The sequence below is a fragment of the Dendrobates tinctorius genome, unplaced genomic scaffold (assembly GCF_039654945.1).
Source record: "Dendrobates tinctorius isolate UK_male_01 unplaced genomic scaffold, ASM3965494v1 ptg000063l, whole genome shotgun sequence".
NCBI lineage: Eukaryota > Metazoa > Chordata > Amphibia > Anura > Dendrobatidae > Dendrobates > Dendrobates tinctorius.
Genome location: NW_027361731.1, coordinates 7,540,077 through 7,565,023, shown reverse-complemented (window position 1 = coordinate 7,565,023; position 24,947 = coordinate 7,540,077). Strand labels below are relative to the sequence as shown.

General features: G+C 44.4%; 2 protein-coding genes across 4 annotated transcripts in view; both read left to right on the top strand.

Moving 5' to 3' along the window:
- LOC141094206 (uncharacterized) overlaps positions 1-24,947 on the top strand; it is a 302,483-nt gene that overhangs the window by 17,432 nt on the left and 260,104 nt on the right. The gene's annotated exons all lie outside the window — the stretch shown is intronic.
- LOC141094254 (uncharacterized) overlaps positions 14,823-24,947 on the top strand; it is a 35,143-nt gene continuing 25,018 nt past the window's right edge. For both annotated transcript variants that reach the window (XM_073580075.1, XM_073580074.1), the window contains exons 1-6: positions 14,823-14,941; positions 19,175-19,324; positions 19,454-19,633; positions 19,718-19,841; positions 19,922-20,019; positions 20,218-20,308. In XM_073580075.1, the coding sequence (XP_073436176.1) occupies positions 19,247-19,324; positions 19,454-19,633; positions 19,718-19,841; positions 19,922-20,019; positions 20,218-20,308 (571 nt within the window). In that variant the 5' untranslated portion in view covers positions 14,823-14,941; positions 19,175-19,246. The remainder of the gene's footprint in view (positions 14,942-19,174; positions 19,325-19,453; positions 19,634-19,717; positions 19,842-19,921; positions 20,020-20,217; positions 20,309-24,947) is intronic.

Below are 24,947 nucleotides of genomic sequence, written 5' to 3'. Positions count from 1 at the left end.
GTCCTTCAGAGGTTTGCAGCTGTGCGGAAGCCATCCGGTCGACCACCTCTATCCACCGCACACAAGCAGAAACGGCTCCAGTGGGCCAAACGATACATGAAGACTGACTTCCAAACTGTTTTGTTCACCGATGAGTGCCGTGCAACGCTCGATGGTCCAGATGGATGGAGTGGAGGATGGCTGGTTGATGGACACCCCATGAAAACACGGCTAAGGCGCCAACAAGGAGGAGGTGGAGTAATGTTTTGGGCTGGAATCATGGGGAGAGAGATTGTCGACCCCTTTAGGATCCCTGAAGGGTTAAAGATGAACTCCATAATCTATGTGGAGTTTCTAAAACAGCACTTCCTGCCATGGTTCAAGAGGAAGAACCGTGCTTTCCACAGCAAGATCATTTTCATGCCTGATAATGCACCGTCTCATGCTGCAAATAACACATCTGCATCTCTGGCTGCTATGGGCATAAAAGAGGACAAACTTACGGTGTGGCCACCATCTTCCCCTGACCTCCACCCCATTGAGAACCTCTGGAGCATCATCAAAAGGAGTGTCTATGATGGCAGGAGGCAGCTCACATCTAAGCAACAGCTCTGGGAGGGCATTCTGTCCACATGCAAAACAATTGAAGCACAAACCATCCAAAAACTGACAAATTCAATGGACTAGAGAGTTCAGAAGCTTCTTTCCAACAAGGGGTCCTATGTGCAAATGTAACATCACCTAGAATAAAGTTTTGACTTGAAAACTGTTTGATTTCATTTTGTAATAAGCTGATAATGCTTATAATTTCACAATTGACCATTTTTTTGTTCAAAATAAAAATGAAAAGGTTGAAAACTCTGCTGTGCATAATAATTTGGAACATGCATTTTGAGTGTTTCTTATTTTTAAAAATATACTGTGTTCATAGGCAGTTTGTTCAAAAACATTGCAATTATACTAGAATAGTAGATGACTGGAAAATAACAATGACTGCAATTCATATAGGTAATTTAGAGAAAATGTGAGGAAACATTTTTTGCATAATAATTTGGAACACAGTGTATAGTCCTCATGGGGCAGTAGGGGAAAACAGGAGACGTGGAACCTGGGCCTCTGAACTACCCCTCAGGCTAAGGGTGTTCCCTGACTCTCCTTAACTTGGGGGTACACTTGATGGTAGTGAGGCCCAAGTCCACAACCTGTCCATATCTCCTGTTTAGCCCTGAGATAAACCTCCAACCCCCTCCACAAGAGGTGAGACAGGGAAAACATGTACTGCACCAAATAACAAACAAGGAAAGATACCACAGACACCTAAGGGTAAAATAAACTAAAAAACAAGACTTAGCTTCTCTCTGCTGCTAATGCTCCGAGCAGCAGAGTAAGGCACCAGAACAAGGGGATAGCTGGAGCTCCACCACAACACAGCCTGCTCCTGAGTCCAGCTTGGTTGGTCTCCAAATGAATAATATCACAAACAGTGAGATCTCGTGGGATCGGGAGCGTGGAGAGAGGCGGGAAGGCTGCGAGGGACGTCGGAAAGTGAGAATAACAATATATTTTTTTATTATTTACATTCTATCTTCTACTATTGATGCCGCATAGGCAAGCTAATTACGCTTGCAAAATGCTAGTTTTTCCGCAGGAAAATCGCGGGAATTTAAAATGTGATTTTCCCGCGGAATGGAATTCCGGAATTCTCGCGGTATTTTCCGCGAGAGTTCTGCTTCGTGTGAACCCAGCCTAAAGGGACGTATATCCTTCCTAAGTGCCCTAGGTCCGCTGCTATTTCCATTAAGTATACCCTATGATTAAGATCCGGGAGGATCGAAACGTCGGGTATTTTTGATACATTGTTGATACATTTTTGTACATATTCTCATCTTGTTTGGGCACATTCTTTGATGGATTGGACACTTTGAATAAATTTACAAATTTTTGCATACTATCAAGCTGTTGATTGCGGTGAATCATTTCTTTTATATATGTTTAGGGCCCCAGTGGTCCAACTCACCAGCACCTAATTCTTCTAATACGACCTGAGTGCGCACCATTCCTAAATATTAGTCTACTTCCCTAGACCGCCAATCTATTACCGGGTTGTGTTTTTCCAACCATGGGAGGCCTAAAACGATAGGTACTGGCATTCCCTCCAAGACTTAGCATGACAGGGACTCCTCATGATGAGTCCCTATGCGCAGATGTATGTTATCAATGACTTGGGTCAATCTCCCCTGGCTAAGTAGGACAGAGTCAATGGCCTGGGCGCTTAGGGGTTTGGCTAGCGTCCTACACTTCAGGCCATGGGTCCAGACAAAGTGAGCATCGACCAGATTGACTATTGCTCCACTGTCCACAAGCATCGGTAGACCCTCAGTCTCCCCGCCAAGCACCACCTCCTCAGGCAGGTTACACTGAGGGGAAGAAATGGAGGAAATATACACTCCCTGGCCGTCTCCCTCCACACGACCTGGGGGACATGGCTTCTTAGCTGGTACAGAAGATTTGGTGCGCATTGGGCAGACTCCGATGAAATGACCAGTCTGCCTACAGTAAAAACATGCCCCCCCAACCATGGTTAACTGCAGGTAACACCGTTTGGGTGCCTCTCACCTGCATGGGTTCATCCGTCAGCACTGATGTGTCCTCCATAGCAAGGACTACAGGGGGCACATTTGGTGTATGCCTCTCTCTGAGGCGTCTATCCACCCCGATGGCAAGGGATATGGTGGCCTCCAACGACCTGGGGGTGGCGTACTGCACCAGAGTATCTTGCAACTTTGGGGACAGACCCTGCACAAAATGACTCCTAAGGGCAGGGCCATTCCACTGTGTGTCAGTGGCCCACCTCCTAAATTCTGAGCAGTACTCCTCAGCAGGCCGGCCCCCCTGCTTGATCTTACGAAGTCGGGTTTCTGCCAGGGAGACACCATCAGGATCTCCATACACCAGCGCCAATGGCGTAAAAAACTCGTCCACTGATTGTAAAGATGGTGAATCGACCGGCAGGGAGAAGGCCCAGGATTGGGGATCACCTTTAAGAAGGGACATAATGATTCCCCCCGTTGTTCCTCTCTCCCTGATGAACGAGGACGGAGCCTGAAGTACTGTATAACTTACAGGCCTCCTGAAAAGCCAAAAACTTATCTCTCCCACCAGAAAACCTGTCAGTGAGAGATATTTTGAGTTCTGGTTGAGCCTGCACCTGTACCAAGGCCCCAAACCCCACCAACTGCTTAAGTTGCTGCACCACCTCACCACGCAGCATGCTAAGCTCATCAGTGAGGAACCGAAGCAGTGTGGCAAAGGCCTGCATTTGGGCCATTGCTCACCAGAAAAAAAAAATAGTGTGGGTTGGTGATAATGTCACGGGGCAGTAGGGGGAAAACAGGAGATGTGGAACCTGGGCCCCTTAACTGCCCCTCAGGCTAAGGGGGTTCCCTGACTCTCCTTAACTTGGGGGTACACTTGATGGTAGTAAGGCCCAAATCCCTGACCTGTCCCTATCTCCTGTTTAGCCCTGAGCTAAACTCCCAACCCCCTCCCCAGGAGGTGAGACAGGGAAAACGTGTACTGCACCAAATAACAATCAAGGAAAGATACCACAGACATCTAAGGGTAAAATAAACTAAAACGCAAGATTTAGCTTCTCTCTGCTGCTAATGCACCAAGCAGCAGAGTAAGGCACCAGAACAAGGGGATAGCCTGCTCCTGAGTCCAGCTTGGTTGGTCTCCAAATGAATAATATCACCAACAGTGAGTTGCAGCACCTGACGACCCTTTATAGGAAAGAGGGAGTGGTCATCAAGGGTTGATTAAGGGTAGCCAGGGCCCCGGGCTGTAAAGACTCTGTGGGCCCCCGGGTTATGTGAAGGGGTCATGCGACGGGGTCCTCATATACCTGAAACAGATTATTCCAGGAAAATAGTTGCTGAGTGAAACTATAACCTGTCAAACATCCATTGATCTAGTCAATTTACCCTTCAGTTAGGAAGGAAAAAAAACAAACACTTTAAGCCATACTATTGATCAGTTGAACATTTCTGCTTGCTGTCAGTGAATGGCCGCATTCCTACAGTCCAGGAGCTGATTCCTGTCACTGCTGGGGGTTTGTTACAGCAGCACCCGGTCCCACACTGCAGGGGCCTCTCCAGCCCCACACCCTGAGGCCGCCAAGTTCTCGGACTTGAGGCTGAGGGTGTCCTCGATGATGCGGTTGTTCACCTCCAGCAGCATCATTGCGGCTCCGGGATGATTCACCTCACGGAAGGATGAAGCTGCTTCTTGGTGTCCGTCAGTGACAGGCAGCCGCTCCCCACCCAGACTCTCTGCTTACCATGCTACAAGACAGGCAATATGGCGCCTCCCGCTCACTCTTCCGCCGTACAACAATATGGCGTCAGTATGGAGAAAAAAAGCAAAACTGCATCCATCATGGCAGAAAAATATTGTATCATCAATACTTCCACCATGGCAGACAGAAATGACAGTTTCTAATTATATTGTTACTAAAAGAAAAACTTTATTTCCGCCGTACAACAAAATGGCCCCCGGCAGAGAAGAAAGGCCCCGCGGTCAGGCAGTAGGGCTGTCTGTGAGCTGCCTGTCCAGGGTGATCTCGTCCCAAAGATTGAAATATCAGGAATTCTCAGACTGCAGGGTACACGTGAGAACATGGCCAGGATTCTGGACCAACACAGAGAACATATTTAGAACAATGAGATACTCTCTATATACTATATTCAGTCATCAGAACACCAAAGAGAGCTTATATGCCCATAAAATTAAATATAGTACCATGGTCAAAAATTCACTAATATCAATTATGCAAATAACTTTATTGTATAAACAGGGCAAGAAAAGTGCATATAGTAATCACCATGTAAACACTACAGAGTTAATAAAAACCAGTGGACAATGATGCAACATGTGTGTGGCTTACACAAACATCATTAATATGTGTCGCCTCAGGGAACCAGGACAAGTGTTACACAAAAATGCATGGAATTGCGTAACCTATAGTTCCTCTGAGACACTGCATTTTCACTGAGACACTCCAGACCAGGGCTGTGGAGTCGGAGTCGGAGTTAGTTTTGGTTGGAGTTGGAGTCGGTAGAAATGTACCGACTCCGACTCCAGCTTTAAAAAAAATGTATTAATATTTCATAATTGAACTTTCATATGAATTTTATAAATGTTACTCAAATATATATGTTCTATCAAACTATGAACAACAGCGATAAGCAGTTCTGCTGGAGATAGAGACATTTCTTACTTCTTGTGTGTCACTGTTCTCCACTGCCCTTATCTAATCTTATACTTGGTTAACCTCATGCTGCCCCAACCCCCCTACTTACAATGTATGAAACTGAAAGTGAAAATGTGTTGCAAATTATTAGTAGTAGAGCTCCTCCTCTAGACTAGATCATACTAGGTGTGCGTCTTCCAAGCATCTCACAGCTGCCTGCTACTCAGAAGAGGAAGACTGTAAGAAGTATTATCCTTTCAACAAACTTTGCATCAGTTAACTGTGAGTACATGAGGAATAACAACAGTATTACTGACCACTATATCAGTTGTACAACCTGGCAATAATTTTGTACAATTGTTTTTAGGAAAAACAATTGTCATTTGGATTGTGAATGCAGAATTAAAAACCTGAGAATGTCAAAGAAGCTCACATTAAATCAGCTGTATTTGAACATTTCACCATCACTCAAGATAGAAAACATTATGTCTGTCAGTGTATGACAAATGATCCAGACGAAAACAAATGCTGTGAAGCCAAGATGAGTACATATTCAGGCAAAGATAAAAATGCTCCTACCAGAGCTTCTAATCTAAAGAGACATTTACAGCGCTTTCATCCAGAAGTACTGAAAGCAGTGGATGAGAAAGACTGCATCCAAACCAATGAACCAGTGCCCAGCTCTTCCAGCCAAACAAAGGAGCAGAGAACTTTGCAGCCATCAGTTGCAAGATATTTTGTCAGTGACAAAGTTACTGTGACAATGACAGTAGATACATTTAAAAAACAGATCATAGAGCTTGTTGTAAAGGATAGTGTGCCTATTTCATTATTTTCACGACCAGATTTTATGTGTCTGAATGGGGAAATGGCCCGCAAGCTTGGTGTTTCTCTGGAGAGAGAGAGTATTAGAAAATTAGTAATCGAAGAAGCTTTTAAACAAAAGGAAGAACTTAAAAAAACTCTCAAGGGACGCTTTCTGTTTCTTAAAATGGATGCCTGCACACGTCACAGAGTGAACTATTTTGCCATCAATGTCCGATTTGTTTTGACAAAAATGAAATAGTTACCAAGACATTGGCAGTAAAAGACACCAAAGCTCATCACACCAGTGAGTTTCTCCAGGTCTTGGTGGAAAAGGTTCTGCAAGACTATGAACTTAAAAAAGAGCAAGTTCTTTCTGTCGTAACTGACAATGCTTCAAATATGATAAGTACTATTAAGCTAATGAATGAGAGTAATGATGGTGACCAGCAGCTAGAAGAACATTCTGGGTCCACAGACACAGAAATGTTTGAAATAGAGGAACACAGTATTGTAACTGAGGAGCAAACTGAAGTTGCTTCATATGAACAGCAACATGATAGTTTAGATGATCTTGTTGAAACTGTGTCAATATGTTCTTTCATTCATCACATGCGCTGTGTTGTGCATACGCTACAGCTGGCTATAAGAGACAGTCTGCAAGAAGGACATGCTGCTGCACTGATTGGCAAGGTGAGAAAATTGGCTACTGTTGCCAGAACCCCTAAAAGTTGACTCAATTTTGAAGAGACGTGCTGGAAAAGGGGCAATTATTGATCAAGCCACACGATGGGGCAGTACTTACTTAATGATTCAGCGCTTGGTTGAACTGAAAACCTTTCTTGTAGACATGGCTAACCCTCAACTGACGCTAAATGAAAGTCAGTGGAATCAGGTGACTGAGCTGGAAAAAGTGCTAGAGCACCCATTTACAGTGACTAAAAAATTACAAGCAGAGGACTTAACTCCAGGTATTTTCTTAAAGGAGTGGAAGAACCTGATGTTTCGCCTGTCCCAAAGAGGAGGGTTAATTGCAAGTGGCATTGCTACATCAATGAAACGGAGAGAGGAGCTACTATTACAAAATAACATTCTTTTGGCAGCTGTTTATGTAGACCCAATGCATCGGATTCTTCTAGATGATCAACAGCTAAGTAAAGGAAAAGAAGCTCTGTTTGAAATAGCAGTAAGGATGAAAGGGTTGCAGAACAGTCAGGAGGAACAAGAAGAATTTGGTCGTCCTGCCACATCTTCACCCTCATCATCAACTGATGAAGAATTTAATTTCGAAAAATATTTGGATCACAAGGACCGTGCAAAGCGTTCCCGCATAGAAGAAGAGTCATCCCCATCAAGGAACACAGCCAGTACATTTCAGCAGAATTTTTCATGTGCACTAAAAGAAATTGAGAAATTTGACTGTTCATCAAAAATAACAGTTCAACAAGCGATTCCTCTGTATCCTGACATTGTCAGAGATGTTGCCCGAGTGGTTACTGCTTTGCCACCAACACAAGTTAGTGTAGAGAGGTTGTTCTCTGCTCTCAAAATAATTAGATCAGATTTGAGGGCATCCATGAAGGAGGATCTGACAGAGGCAATACTTTTTCTGAGGACAAATTTATAGATTTCTTCTTATTAACTGCATAAAAGTGTTTATTGCATATTTACTTACAGTTTAGAAAAGTTTATAAAAGTTATTTGCTATATTCTAATTGTATTCTAATAAATGTAGTTTTTGCTCTAAGTGGTCTGATTACTTATATGATGGTGAGAAACTGAATAAGCACAATGTTTAATATTTTACAACAGTAAATTTGTTGTTATGAATTGGCCATTTAAGAAGGAGTCAGAGCCGGAGTCGGAGTCGGAGCCTGATAAAATCCAGGAGTCGGAGTCGCAACTGTGGCTTACCGACTCCACAGCCCTGCTCCATACCCCTGCAGCACACTTCCACTGGATGTTTTTGGTGGACACCCATACGTACTCATTCACACACAGGTCCGGACCTGAATGTTTATTGCCACGCACCCATTTGCCACAAGATGGTGAACTCTTCACAGAACCTACAACAGAGGCGTCCCCTTGTGTTGTCACACTCACACCCCCACAATGCTCAGAAGGAGTCACCACCCTCCTCTGACCTGTCCTCCCAAGAGGACTAAGACACCCAGGGTTAGCATGTGGTGAGGGTAGAGATGTGCCCCTACTCCCTGGCAGCACCTCTGCTACCCCCACTGGAGTAGAAGGGGATGGTTGTAGAATGATGGCAGAGACAGTAGCCCCCAGGCAGCAGCCCTCACACGACTGACCCCAGCCGACTACTTCCCTAGACCGCCAATCTATTACCGGGTTGTGTTTTTCCAACCACAGGAGACCTAAAACGATAGGTACTGGCATTCCCTCCAAGATGTAGCATGACCTCCGCAGGCAGGTTACACTGAGAGGAAGAAATGGAGGAAATATACACTCCCTGGTCACCTCCCTGTTGTGAATTCTCTCTCTGGCTTCCCTATGGTGATTACTGAAGATAGTGGAGCTTGTTATGAATGATTCACCGGAGGAGGAAAAAACAAAAATGCAAGCTAAGTCCAGAAAACCGGAGAGGTTGGTAGCTAGCGGATTGCAGACCCCTGATCCTATTCACAACAACTAACAGTAGCCGTGGAGTGTTCCTATGGTGGTCCTAGACGCCTCTTCACAGCCGGAGAACTAAATAAGCCTAAAGAAAGAAAGGGGAAATCTAAACTGCCCCAGAGCAGACCCCAAAGCAATAGACAGCCCCCAACATGTATTGTCGGTCAAAACAGATGAAAACACAAACACAGACAGAAAGACAGGCAGAGCAAATGATGGGGCCCAACTAACTAGATAGGAAAGGACAGAAAAGATGCTGGCTGCAATCCGCAAAAACCCTACCAAAAATGTCCCAACACGTCTGATAGGAAAAACGGTCCTGAAGTCACTAGACTTCAAAATCCCTATATCAGCACTCCGATATATTCTGAAGACAGAGCAAAAGAGATTTAACCGATCAGGGACAAAAATGGAAATTCAGCAGAGCCCCAGCCGGGGCTGGCAGAACACAAAACTAAGCAAATCAGACAAAATCTCATGGAACAATAACAAAGCAAAGCTTAGCTTTAGAAGACAGGAACTGAACTGGAGGCCAGAGCTCAGAGCAGAGAAATCACCAGCAACCCTACAGGGCGTCGGTTGCCTTATATCCACTCAGAGATTCCGGATGTCCAATCGCAATCCACCTGTTCAGGTGACAGGTTTCTCCCATCCAAATCAGTTTCACCACCTCCTTTCACCAGCAGAGGGAGTTCATCGGACATCAAAGGTGAACGAGAAAATGAGCTCACAACAGTACCTCCCCCAATCAGGATGGGCCCGATGAAAAGCACGAACCAATCTTTCGGCATGAATATCAGATGCAGAGACCCAAGAATTATCCTCCTGGCCATAACCCTTCTACTTAACTAAATACTGGAGTCTCCGTCTAGCCAGACGAGAATCCAGTATCTTCTCAACCTCATATTCCACATTACCTTCAACCAATACAGGGTCAGGCGGTGCCACCACAGGAACTACTGGCTCAACAAGCCTCTTCAACAGGGACTTATGAAACACGTTATGGATCTTAAATGTAACAGGAAGAGCCAATCGAAAAGAGACCGGATTAAGAATCTCCAAAATCTTGTAAGGTCCAATAAATCTAGGTTTAAACTTTGGAGAAGCCACCTTCATAGCAATATTTTTCGATGATAAGAGATATTCTTTGATGACAACCAAACCATATCACCCACCTTAAACCGGGGACCAATGGTCCTATGCCAGTTAGAAAACCGCTGGGCCTTTTCCTGGGAGAGAGACAACTTATCCACCACTTGGTCCCAAATCTGGTGAATTCTCTCCACCACAGTGTCAACACCTGGGCAGGCAGAAGACTCCACCTGCCCTGAAGAGAATCAAGGATGAAACCCAAAGTTACAAAAAAAAGGTGACATCAAAGTGGCAGAACTAGCTCTATTATTTAAAGCAAATTCGGCCAAGGGCAAAAATGAGACCCAATCATCCTGATCAGCAGAGATAAAACATCTCAAATAAGACTCCAAAGTCTGGTTTGTTCTCTCCGTCTGCCCATTGGTCTGAGGGTGAAACGCAGAGGAGAAGGACAACTGAATTCCCAGCTTGGAACAAAAAGTCCTCCAAAATCTAGAGACAAACTGAACTCCTCTGTCAGATACAATGTTCTCAGGAATCCCATGCAAGCGAACCACCTGTTGCAAAAACAAGGGCACCAACTCTGAGGAAGATGGCAACTTAGGAAGTGGTACAAGATGGACCATCTTAGAGAATCTGTCACAAATCACCCAGATAACAGTCATTCTCTGAGAGACAGGCAGATCAGAAATAAAATCCTTTGAAATATGGGTCCATGGCCTCCTGGGCACCGGCAAAGGCATCAACAACCCACTAGAGCGAGAGCAAGGTTTAGACCGGGAGCAAGTCCCACAGGACTGCACAAAATTCCTGACATCACGAGATAAGGCGGGCCACCAAAAAGACCGACTCACCAAATCTCTAGTACCAAAAATACCTGGATGACCAGACAGTGCGGAGCAATGAACTTCAGACATTACTCTCTTCCTCCACTGGTCAGGAACATACAATTTTCCAATGGGACAATGCTCAGGTTTGTCCTCCTGAAACTCTTCCAGAGCATGTCTCAAATCGGGGCGAAATGGCAGAAAGAACTACCCCCTCACCTAAGATGGTAGCAGGCTTGGTCACAATAGGAGAATCCGCAAAGAAACTCCTAGAGAGGGTGTCTGCCTTGACATTCTTAGTGCCCGGAAGAAAAGAGACCACAAAATCAAAACGTGTGAAAAACAAGGCCCACCTAGCCTGTCTAGGATTCAAGCGTTTGGCCGACTCAAGGTAAATCAAATTCTTGTGGTTAGTGAGGACCACGACTTGATGTCTAGCTCCCTCCAACCAATGTCTCCACTCCTCAAATGCCCATTTCATCGCTAACAGGTCCTGATTCCCCACATCATAGTTGCGTTCAGATGGGGAGAACTTTCGGGAAAAGAAAGCACAGGGATTAATTTTAGATATTACCGGATCTTTTTGGGACAAAACAGCTCCTGCACCAATCTCAGAAGCGTCAACCTCTACCTGAAACGGGAGTGAGACATCAGGTTGCCGCAAAACCGGAGCAGAAGTGAACCTCCGCTTCAGCTCCTGAAAGGAAGAAACAGCCTCTGGAGACCAATTCAGCACATCAGCACCCTTCTTAGTCAAATCAGGCAATGGTTTGGCAATACCAGAAAAATTAGCTATGAATTTACGATAAAAATTAGCAAAACCCAAAAACTTCTGGAGGGCCTTCAAAAGAAGTGGGCTGAACCCAATCATAAATGGCCTGTACCTTGGCCGGGTCCATTTCAATAGTTGACGGAGACAAAATAAATCCCAAAAATGAAATCCTCTGTACACCAAAAAGGCATTTCGACCCCTTAACACACAGGGAATTCTCCCTCAAAATCCGGAACACAGTCCGAACATGTTCCACATGAGAGTCCCAATCCCTGGAAAAGATCAAAATATCATCCAGATCGATGATCAAAAACTTATCCACAAAGTCCCGGAAAATATCATTCATGAAGCACAGGAAGATAGAAGGGGCATTAGTGAGCCCAAAAGGCATCACCAGGTACTCAAAATGTCCCTCCGGAGTATTAAACGCCGTCTTCCATTCATCACCATGCTTAATGCGATTAAGATTATACGCCCCCCTGAGGTCAAGCTTGGTAAACCAACAATCACCTTTAACTCTGGAGAATAGATCAGAAATCAGGGGTAACGGATACTGATATTTAACAGTAATTTTATTGAGGGAACGATAGTCAATACAAGGCCTTAATGAACCATCTTTCTTGGCCATGAAAAAAAAAACAGCACCCAAGGGTGAAGAGGATGGTCTAATATGACCCTTCTCCAACGACTCCTTAATATAAGATCGCATAGCCTCATGCTCGGGTACAGATAAATTGAAAAGTCGACCCTTGGGAAATTTACACTCAGGGCTCAGCTCAATTGCACAGTAATAACTCCTATGAGGAGGCAAAGACGCAGACTTATTCTCACTAAATACTTCATAATAATCAGCCAGATAGTCAGGAACATCATGCGACTGGGGAAAGGTGGAGAAAACAGGAGTGTCACTAAGAGCACACTGACAACCCCAACTCACCACAGACACAGATTTCCAATCCAAAACTGGATTATGGATTTGCAACCAGGGAAACCCCAGAACAATGATATCATGCAAATTATGCAACACCAAAAATCTGCAATTTTCTTGATGGTCTGGGGTGACCCGCATTACCACCTGGGTCCAAAACTGAGGTTTATTCTTCGCCAAAGGAGTAGCATCAATACCCCTCAAAGGGATAGGCGTCCACAGATGTGTCATAGGAAACCCACAACGTTTATCAAACTCCAAGTCCATCAGGTTCAGAGCCGCTCCTGAATCCACAAAAGCCTTAGCGGAAAATGTGGACAGGGAGCAGATCAGAGTATTTGCCAGAAGAAACTTAGGTTGTACACCACCTACAGAAAATGTGTGTGCAAAACATTTCTCTTGTTTAGGGCAGACAGAAATATTATGAGAGGCATCTCCACAGAAAAAACACAGCTTATTACGCCTTCTGAACTCCTGACGATGCGCCCTAGACAAAACTCTATCACATTGCATAGGTTCAGACATTTGTTCAATAGGTGGCAACATTTCTCGTATAATTTTACGTTCACATAAACGCCGATCAACCTGAATGGCTAATGACATAGAATCGTCAAGACCAGAGGGAACAGGAAATCCCACCATAGTATCTTTTACGGTTTCTGACAAACCCTTCCGAAAGAGAGCTGCCAAGGCACCATCATTCCAGGTAGTAAGGACCGCCCACTTTCAGAATTTTTGACAGTACAACTCTTCAGAATCCTGACCCTGGCTCAATGCCAGCAGGGCTTTTTCAGCTTGATCAATAGCATTAGGTTCATCATACAACAACCTCAAGGCTTGAAAAAATGCGTACACATTAGTTAGAATAGGATCATCAGGTGTCAAAGAAAACGCACAATCCTGGGGATCGCCGCGCAGCAAGGAGATGACAATTTTGACCTGCTGCACAGAGCTCCCCGATGAGCTAGGCTTCAAGGCAAGAAATAATTTACAATTATTCTTAAATTTCAAAAATTTAGACCGATCCCCAAAAAACACATCAGGAGTAGGGATCTTTGGTTCAGCAGCATGTGAATGGGCAAGATAGGCGGAAATTCCCCGCACTTCAGCAGCGAGCTGCTCCACACGATCAGACAATTGCTTAATCTCCATTAAGAAAAAAATCCTCCTATGGCCCCAGAGAAAAAGAGGAATAAATATACATTAAAAAAAAAAAATTTGTGACACTTTTTTTTTTCTTCTTTTTTTATAATTCTTTCCTCCTACTGAATACCCTAGAATCTGCGGTATGGCTGGTGATTCTGTTATGAATGAGTCACCTGAGGAGGAAAAAACAAAAATGCAAGCTAAGTCCAGAAAACCGGAGAGGTTGGTAGCTAGCGGATTGCAGACCCCTGATCCTATTTACAACAACTAACAGTAGCCGTGGAGCATTCCTACTGTGGTCCTAGACACCTCTTCACAGCCGGAGAACTAAATAAGCCTAAAGAAAGAAAGGGGAAATCTAAACTGCCCCAGAGCAGACCCCAAAGCAATAGACAGCCCCCAACGTGTATTGTCGGTGAAAACAGATGAAAACACAAACAGACAGAAAGACAGGCAGAGCAAATGATGGGGCCCAACTAACTAGATAGGAAAGAACAGAAAAGATGCTGGCTGCAATCTGCAAAAACCCTACCAAAAATGTTCCAACACGTCTGATAGGAAAAACGGCCCTGAAGTCACTAGACTTCAAAATCCCTATATCAGCACTCCGATATATTCTGAAGACAGAGCAAAAGAGATTTAACCGATCAGGGACAAAAATGGAAATTCAGCAGAGCCCCAGCCGGGGCTGGCAGAACACAAAACTAAGCAAATCAGACAAAATCTCATGGAACAATAACAGAGCAAAACTTAGCTTTAGAAGACAGGAACTGAACTGGAGGCCAGAGCTCAGAGCAGAGAAATCACCAGCAACCCTACAGGACGTCGGCTGCCTTATATCCACTCAGAGATTCCGGATGTCCAATCGCAATCCACCTGTTCAGGTGACAGGTTTCTCCCATCCAAATCAGTTTCACCACCTCCTTTCACCAGCAGAGGGAGTTCATCGGACATCAAAGGTGAACGAGAAAATGAGCTCACAACAGGAGCTGGTTAGATTGAGAGTTCTCTTTCTGGGCTCCCTCTGGTGGTTACTGGAGGTAGTGTAGCTGATCTGATTGACAGAGGCTTGCCACCTGATAATGAGGAAGACGATTGGAGATCTGGGCTTTCTGATTGGGATTTAAGACAGCTGACTCCCTCTATCCCTGCTGGTGATTTTTTTCCTGTGCCTCCTGAGGTCTGATGTCTCCTGCTCTTTCCCTGCATGTTCAGCTGAGTGGTTCATTTGCTATTCTGCTTGCATTTGATCTGGTTTTGTTTATCTCTGCTTTGTGCGGGTTGTCTGGCTCCGGCTGGGGCTGTGCTGAATCACCGCCCATATGTTACTGCATGTGCCAGTTTGTTTTGTCCCCTTTTGTATTGGTCTCTTTTTGCTTTGCTTTCAGAATATACCAGAGTGCAGAGTAAGGCACCAGAACAAGGGGATAGCTGGAGCTCCACCACAACACAGCCTGCTCCTGAGTCCAGCTTGGTTGGTCTCCAAATGAATAATATCACCAACAGTGAGTTGAAGCACCTGACGACCCTTTATAGGAAGGAGGTTATGGTCACACCTGCTGACTGACTAAATATGTAGTAACACCATCGGCCACCTGAGGGGAAAAACCCAGCAGCAGACTCACTAAACTTGTAGTAACACCAGCGGCCACCGGGGGGCAAAAACCCATATTAACTCCCGAGGGCCAGAAAGAAAAAAGGTTTACATGAGACTCCACACTCTGACACAGATCCAAAAATGGACCGTGACAATAGTCCTCAATATAGTATAATGCTTTCCCCATAGGCCTCCATATAGTGTAATGCACTCCCCATAGGCAGACTCTATAGTATAATGTACCCCATAGGCAAACTCTATAGTATAATGCAGCCCCCATAAGCATCCACTGTAGTGTACTGCAGCCCTTAATAAAATGCATCCCCATAGGCAGACTCTGCAGCAGAATCCAGCCCCTAATATAATGCACCCCCCATAGGCAGCCTCTATAGTATAATGCAGCCCTTAAAGGGAACCTGTCACCAGTTTTAACCTATATAAGTTATGGCCATCACCTTTCAGAGCTGATATACAGCATTCCATAATGCTGTATATCTGCCCCAAACCCGATGTGTAAGAGAAGAAAAAGACCTTTCATTATACTCACTTGCAGGGTGATCCAGTCCCAGGGATGTCACAGGTCAAAGAGCCCCAGCACCTGCGCCCTGCAGTACTTTGCTGTACCCTCAACAGGGCAGATAAGTACACCTGCACAGGAGCGCGATGTCGGGGAGCCTGTGTGGATGACGCAGTGATGCATCATCCACATGAAGCAAGCAGGAGAACGGCGATCATCGGAAGATGGGAGGCGCTGGACGAACAAGAGCGACACCCCTCGGACTGGACCGCCTCACAGGTGAGTATAAAAAAAGTTATTTTTCTCCTCTTATTGGCTGGTTTGGGGGCAGATATACAGCATTATAGAATTCTGTATATCAGCCGTGAAAGGTGATGGCTATATCTCTTATCGGCCAAACCTGGTGACAGGTTCCCTTTAATATACTGCACCCCCATAGACAGACTCTATATTATATTGCAGCCCCTAATATTATGCACCCCTAAAGGCAGTGTAACAACCCTGCCGGCATCACTGCATGGCCTCCCATTCCCACACACCAACTTAATCACTGCTCCATGCCATACTGTGAGTTCTGTCTGCTGCCGACTCCATGCTGTGTGCCTCTTGCTTCATGCCTGCTCTCTGCATGTTTCCTGGCTGTATGCATAGGGGGGCGGCACCAGAACTCTCTGGTTCTTATGGAATCAGGGTGCACCTGGCTAATGTGTCCCTGGCCAATTACCAAGAGGCCTCTAGTATTTAGGGCAGCTCCACCCGGTGGTAGCTGCCTGAGCAACGCCTTTACTCAATTAGTATCTTGCTGCTGAGTTGCCAGGTCCTGTTCTGTGTTTCACCTTCTCTAGAGGCTTGTTTCCTAGTCCGGTATCTGTGCCTGTCTACTGTGCCCTCCAGAAGGCAGAATATCCTGGTCTCTGTGTCCCTGTTCCTAGCCTTGCATTGTATCCGTCCGCCCTTCAGGAGGCAGAATATCCTGGTCCCTGTGCTATTGTTCCTTGTCTTGTCTCAAACGTGTCCTCACTGCCCTCCAGGAGGTAGTATATCTGGGTCTGTGTGTCTTTGTTCCTGTATGTGTGTCTTTGTTCCTGTACCTTGTCTTATACTGTTACCTTGTCTGAACTCAGTCCTACCTCCGTCTGTCAGTCTCTTTGTCTGTGGCTCCTTTCCCTGCAGTGTCTATCCTTGTGTCCTCTCCATCTGCCTGTGCTCCGCACTCTTGCGGCTTTGCATGCTCTGCACTCTTGCGACTCTGCCTGTATTCCGCACTCTAGTGGCTCTGCCTGTGCTCCGTACCCTTGCAGCTCTGCTGGTGCTCCACACTCCTGCGGTTCTGCTTCGCTCTGCTTCAATGTATCCATATACTGGGTAAAAACTTTCCATTTGGTGCCTCAACACTTCACTATAATTATTTTAGGAATATTTTCAAACTTTTTTTTTGTGTTTTTCATGTAATATATGGAAGCTTGCATGTAGACATTGGCATCAAATAACTCCTGTCTTGATGTTCTTACAAAAAAGCTTTTATAAAAGCCTCAAACTCCTGTGTGTGACTCAGACATAAGATCTAACGTGATAGAAGATTACAGTTCGGGGAAGACGGGAAACATTCATGTACAGTGGGGCAAAAAAGTATTTAGTCAGTCAGCAATAGTGCAAGTTCCACCACTTAAAAAGATGAGAGGCGTCTGTAATTTACATCATAGGTAGACCTCAACTATGGGAGACAAACTGAGAAAAAAAAATCCAGAAAATCACATTGTCTGTTTTTTTTTCATTTTATTTGCATATTATGGTGGAAAATAAGTATTTGGTCAGAAACAAGCAATCAAGATTTCTGGCTCTCACAGACCTGTAACTTCTTCTTTAAGAGTCTCCTCTTTCCTCCACTCATTACCTGTAGTAATGGCACCTGTTTAAACTTGTTATCAGTATAAAAAGACACCTGTGCATACCCTCAAACAGTCTGACTCCAAACTCCACTATGGTGAAGACCAAAGAGCTGTCAAAGGACACCAGAAACAAAATTGTAGCCCTGCACCAGGCTGGGAAGACTGAATCTGCAATAGCCAACCAGCTTGGAGTGAAGAAATCAACTGTGGGAGCAATAATTAGAAAATGGAAGACATACAAGACCACTGATAATCTCCCTCGATCTGGTGCTCCACGCAAAATCCCACCCCGTGGGGTCAGAATGATCACAAGAACGGTGAGCAAAAATCCCAGAACCACACGGGGGGACCTAGTGAATGAACTGCAGAGAGCTGGAACCAATGTAACAAGGCCTACCATAATTAACACACTACGCCACCATGGACTCAGATCCTGCAGTGCCAGACGTGTCCCACTGCTTAAGCCTGTACATGTCCGGGCCCGTCTGAAGTTTGCTAGAGAGCATTTGGATGATCCACAGGAGTTTTGGGAGAATGTCCTATGGTCTGATGAAACCAAACTGGAACTGTTTGGTAGAAACACAACTTGTCGTGTTTGGAGGAAAAAGAATACTGAGTTGCATCCATCAAACACCATACCTACTGTAAAGCATGGTGGTGGAAACATCATGCTTTGGGGCTGTTTCTCTGCAAAGGGGCCAGGACGACTGATCCGGGTACATGAAAGAATGAATGGGGCCATGTATCGTGATATTTTGAGTGCAAACCTCCTTCCATCAGCAAGGGCATTGAAGATGAAACGTGGCTGGGTCTTTCAACATGACAATGATCCAAAGCACACCGCCAGGGCAATGAAGGAGTGGCTTCGTAAGAAGCATTTCAAGGTCCTGGAGTGGCCTAGCCAGTCTCCAGATCTCAACCCTATAGAAAACCTTTGGAGGGAGTTGAAAGTCCGTGTTGCCAAGCGAAAAGCCAAAAACATCACTGCTCTAGAGGAGATCTGCATGGAGGAATGGGCCAACATACCAACAACAGTGTGTGGCAACCTTGTGAAGACTTACAGAAAACGTTTGACCTCTGTCATTGCCAACAAAGGATATATCACAAAGTATTGAGATGAAATTTTGTTTCTGACCAAATACTTATTTTCCACCATAATATGCAAATAAAATGAAAAAAAGAACAGACAATGTGATTTTCTGGATTTTTTTTTCTCAGTTTGTCTCCCATAGTTGAGGTCTACCTATGATGTAAATTACAGACGCCTCTCATCTTTTTAAGTGGTGGAACTTGCACTATTGCTGACTGACTAAATACTTTTTTGCCCCACTGTAGATGGCCGGTGGTGATGGAGTCAGTGACGGACTCTGGACAAATATGTTTCTAGAGCCGTAGTAGAAGATGAAGATGTCGTCCTCATCATGAAGTAGTTATTTCTCCTGTCCCGTGTAATGAATATCTCCTGCAGTATTGCTAATGCCGATTCCAGTGTCGGTAAATGAGACGAGAATTAGCGTTATGGAAGATGAGTCTGAGAAACGTATTCAGCTGCCGACTCCGAGGAGGAAACTGCTTGTTGTCTGTGGCCTAAATATATAGGTTTTATTAGTATATGTAAAGAAGAAAATAAAATAGTGTAAAATAATAAATCTCCTCATATGTTTCCCTTATTATCTCCAGTAATTGTATTACACAGGATTTTTATGATGTTACATCGGCTCATCTTCTCATTCAGATCTCTACAATATCAGATCCTCTCAGTGAAGATCTTCTACAAAAGAGAATTTTCCTGATTTACCCATCAAAGATGGATATGGACAGAGACAAAATGGCGGAGAGGATATTACACCTCACCCTAGAGATCCTCTTCCACCTTATTGGAGAGGTGAGAGATTCTGATGACGTCACATTACATCATTCTTATCTATGGGAATAACAGATGGACAGAACTGGAGAGGTGAAGACTCTGGAAATGTCTGTGGTGAGATTTATTAATGTGTCTCTCCATATCCAGGATTACACAGTAGTGAAGAAGACCTCTAGTGAGCGCTGCCAGGACCCTGTGTCTGAGGGATGGAGAAGAACCCTGAGCCCAATCACGGGACTTCCACCTCACTCCCTGATACATGAGGACATCAACGACCAGAAGATCCTAGAACTCATCTACAAGATGATTGAGCTGCTGACTGGAGAGGTGACACTGCTGGGAATGTTGGGACATTATATAGTAACGCTATGAAGGTATCGGGGGGGATGATGGTATCATTGTATGTGTCAGGTTCCTATAAGGTGTCAGGATGTCGCTGTCTATTTCTCCTTGGAGGAGTGGGAGTATTTAGAAGTACACAGAGATCTGTACAAGAATGTCATAATGGTGGTTCCCCAGCCCCTCACATCACCAGGTAATAGACAGGACTAAATATACTCAGCCTATATCTATATGAAAAGAATGAATTCAGTCCCTGTATGTGTTTCCCTACAGATCTATCCAGTAAGATGACAACACCAGAGAGATGTCCCCGTCCTCTGCTTCCACAGGACTGTAAACAAGAAGATCCTAATGTTCCTCAGGATCATCAGGTAGATGGAGAGAAGTTGTCATGAGATCTGACGTATGATGTGTAGACGACTGTGAAGGTCTTGGGCTCAGTCTTGTTTTATCCACCAGTATTATATGTTTTATACTTGTGTAATGAGAGCGGTGGAGATGGCAGGATTAGAGCTGATCATAGATGCGACTTCTCCATCTGTCTGTGACTTTTATAATATTTGTTTCAGGGTGAAGATCTGACCCATATTAATGCTACAGAGACATATGTGAGGGGTGATGAGTGGTGTAAAGAGGAGATTCCTACATATGACTACCCAGGTGAGTGGTAACCACTAAATGCAGAGATGTCACAGATTCTTCCCAGTCACCGGCTGTGGCTGCTTTATCGTTGGTGTAATCTGGCCGTATTACCCTGATCACCATTTTACCTCTAGACCACAACATTCTCCCTCAGCCAAAACTGTTCAAATGACTTTGGGCATTGAAAGCTCTTTTCTATAGAACTTATCACCTGGAGGATCCACCTACCCCCTGAGATTAGAAGACGCTGACCGTTACCTGCCCAGGTCTGTAAACTACAAAGTCAAATGACAGCGTACATAGAATGTTCTGATAAATTAGAAAATCACTTGAAGAAAAGTATTATGATGGGTCTGTATCAGAAATCGGAGGGTAATGATGCTGTTGGCATCCTAGATCCCTAATATCTTATTGGATGAATCTACCTTCTCTCCCTTCTGTGCTGCTGAATGTGCTCATATGGTCCCTACAAGACCAGGTCCAGTCTTTCTGGCCAAAATTTGCTTTTATGATCGACAACATTAAATGTGCAGTGTGTGTCAAGTGTGAATTTCTGTACAATAGCAGCAGTTTCCCTTTTTCCTGACTTTCAGAGCCAGACTGGGATAAAAAAGCAACCCTGCCACACAAACCCCACCAGCCCACATACTATAACAATCCCCCCACACCCGATCAGTGGATTTTGTTATACTTTGTCCTGCCCTTCAACACTCACCTTAAAGGAGTTATTTGAAGTTCATGTGTGAATGCCACCTCAGTGCGCATGATCGACCTCTTCTTTAGATCACAGGTTCTCGGGATCATGGAGGTCCCACTGGTCGTACCCCAGCGACTACATAGGTCTCGGGATAGGGGATTACTTTGCATAATCCATTTAAATGGGTTTTCCAATATATACACTGTATTTTTCGGACTATTAGACGGACCTAGGTTTTAGAGGAGGAAATTAGGGGGAAAAAAAGACTGAAGCAAAAATGTGGTCAATTCTGTACTTAATATCTTGGTAAATATGGTCCTCTCATCTCCATCCTGAAACACATGGCCCCTCATCCCTATCCTGGTATGCATGGTTCCCTCATCCCCATCATGGTATGCATGGCCTCCTCATCCCTATTTGGCAGGAACTATCGCCCTCATCCCTATCCTGGTATGCAGGGCTCCATCTCGTCCTAGAATGCATGGCTCCTCGTCCCTTTCCTGGTAGAAATGGTCCACCTCAACCTTATCCTGGCAGGAATGATCGCCCTTATCCCTATAATGGTATGCATAGCCCCATCCCTGTCCTGGTCTGCAGGGCTCCATCCTTTACTGTAAGAAAAAGTCCTGATTGGGAGAGTTTGATGAGCCGGACAAAATTGCAGACAATCTTCTAAAGCTGAGGTCGAAGTTTATTCAGAGATGCACGGCAAAATAGAACAAAAAATCAGAGAAGTTGAAATATGCGGGCAAAAACAGGAATTCAGACGGGCAGAGATTCGCTAGGAAGTCTGGCGGTGATAAGGCCCCAGCCCTGGCTATGGTGTGGCACAGCGGCATAATGGCGGTGGAATGGCCCCGAGCAACAGTAACAGGGGCTTTTTATACATTATGCAAACAAAGGAAGCTGTATACATATTATAGCAAAAGGGCGTATATGGTTACATCATATCTTTTTGGACAAAGGAAGAAGTAACACAATATTACATCATTAATTAACTCTTCACCAAACCACATTAAAAACACATAAATCCAATATTATCTCTAACTACTATCATTAATCTTATTACTGCTCTTAGACTAAACCCATAAATTCATACATTTGACAATTGTAGAAGTCTGTTTCCTACTAACACTATCATAAATACACATATTTACCATATATTCTTTGGTTCTATTTTCTCATTGCCCTGAGGCTGATACAATTTACCTATATGAACATCTGCTAAATTTGTTAATGGGCATGATCTCATTTTACATCCTCCATCTGCTTTTACAGAGTACATCGTATTAGTTCTATTGTAAAAGTTGAATATATTCTTTCCTACCTTTCACAAGATGGCTGCCTGGTTGATCATGGCAGCTCAGTATATTATAGCTGACCATTCTCTTACATATCCCCCTCTTGTACTCTGTCCAGAGTACAACATACAGTACTGTAAGGTTCTTGAGTGAATTATTGAAAATAAGAATATTGAGGTAATTCAGCGCTTCATACACGTGTGTGTGTGTGTAAGGGCAAGAGTCCCTAAAAATAGCACAAACACATAATAAAAAAAATTCAAATATTAGTCCCCCAAAAAATAAGTTGCACAATAGTTAAGTCTTTTGGTCTTTTTCTCCTCATTCTTTGGCTTCTGGATTTTCCTGATCTTCTCCCCCTCTCACACTATCAGAGTCCCACTGTATAGTGTGAAGCATCTTCTCCCGATCATCCAATAAACTCATGGTCCTAGGAGTCGAATATGAAAATCTTCGGCTGACCTGGAGAAAATAGAAAAAAAAAGTGGAGTATCAGTCCTTACCATAAATCTCAGTAAGATAATTAAGAAGTCTACACTGATCGATATGAACAATTTTAACACCTTTGTAGCTTGATTTGTTAACCCTGTGCACTCCTAAAACTGTGGGGCCAATTTCTTATGAGTAACAACTAAAGTACCTTCTCAATTAGCTTCCCAGGGTCCTATTTTTCTTAAATTTTTAACCATGACCTGAGCTCCTATAACGAATTTAGACTCATAGGATTTGTCAGTAGGGTCAGCACAACTCTTCGCCATTTGGAAAGCAGCGTACTGTTGAAGGCGTGTAATGTGCTGCTGCACTTGCTGTAACCATTGATCCCTCTGTACTACGGCTTGTTGCGGGCAATGTCACTTGGCAACTGGACAAGCATCTGTCTTCCTGTCATTAATTCAAATGGGTAAATGCTGGTAGATTTGGATGCTACTGCACGGATGGCTAACAGGATAGCTGGTAGATGATTAATCCAATCATTTCCTTTTTCTTGGATCATTTTGGACAATTTGGACTTCAGGGTCCTGTTCATGCATTCTACCATCCCTGCCGACTGCGGATGATAGGGTACATGAACCACTGCTGGATCCCCAGCAGAGCACAGAGATGCTTCGTAACCTGACCCACAAAGTGAAGGCCATTGTCACTTTCAATGATTTTAGGGAAACCCCAATGTGAAAACACATTTTTCCACAAGAGTCTGGCCGTGGTAAGAGCAGTATTATTAGTGGCTGGGAGCGCCTCTACCCATTTTGAAAAGACATCTACCAGAACCAGGGCATATCGAAAACCACCTTTAGCAGGAGGGAAGGGAACAGTTAAATTAATTTGGATGGACTGCCAGGGCCCCTCTGCTACTTGTATTCTGCGGAGATGGGGCTTGCCTTTTCCTTTGGAGTTATTCTGTAAACAAATAAGGCATTCATCATGTATCTCCTGGCATAAAGCTCGTAATTGGGGATGCCACATTTTTTGTTGGACAAGCTCTAATAGAGCCTCTGGTCCTGGATGAGCAAAGACTGAATGATTAAATTTGAGCAAAGACTTAATCATTGTTGGTGGAATATAAGGCACTAGCCTGTCATTAACCCTTTTGTAGTACAGGCACTCCCCCTCAATGGGCAGGGGATTTGAACAGGGATGAGTCTCCATCCTTCTCCTGTGCCTTTACGAGATCTTGAAGAGGAGAAAAAACAAGGGGGGGCTCTCAGGGTGTTTTAGTGACTGCAGCGATGATTTCTTGAGGATATTTGTCATCGCCTATAAGGGCAGCTTCCTTGGCTGCATGGTCTACATATGCATTGCCAAGGATGTGTGGGTCAGGAATCAACCTCTGGTGCCCCTTGGTTTTACAGAAGGACCATAAATTCAGGAATTCTTTGCCCCGCTCCTCAATTTGTTTGAGAATTTCTGCATGTTGCAAAGGCCTATTCTGTGAGTCTACCATCCCCCTCAGGGCCCATACATTGAGATACAGGGTGAGGGAGGAAACGACATATGCTCTATCACTGAAAATATTCATTGGCTCTGTGCACACAAGAATGACCTGTAAAGCTGCTTCCAATTCAGCTCTTTGAGCGGAGAAATGACCAGGGAGTTTATACTGCAGGAGCAATGGCTTAGCTGGAAGCCACACAGCGAAGCCGGTGACGTAATGCCCCTCATGCCAATATCGAGCTCCGTCGATATAGGCACAAGAAATTCCTTCTTGGAAATCTGCTTGGAAGGGGGAGGGAGTGACATTAGCCTGTTAAGTTTGACAATCGTGACTTTTTCCTGCATATTGCATCATCTGGGCTAAGTGATATTTCTCACCCACTTCAACTTGTAAGTCTTTAGTCTCAAAATCAATGATCCATTGGGCCATTCTCTGTGAATTAATACCTGAAGCTTTTCCTTTCAGCAAAGTTTTTAAAGTGATATGCAGGGTTTGTAAAATTAAAGGAGCAAACCCCACTATATGTCTCACTTGATTCATAGTCCAGTGCACGCCCAGTAGGTGCTTCATGCACTGAGTGAATCCTTTCTCCATGGGGGTAAGCAACCTAGAGTAGTAACCTAGGGCATACAACTGACTAGACACTTCTGGGCTTTCTTTGAGCCATTTCTGTAGAAGCACAGAAGAAATAGAGACATCACTGGTATGAGTCTGATTGTAAAAAGG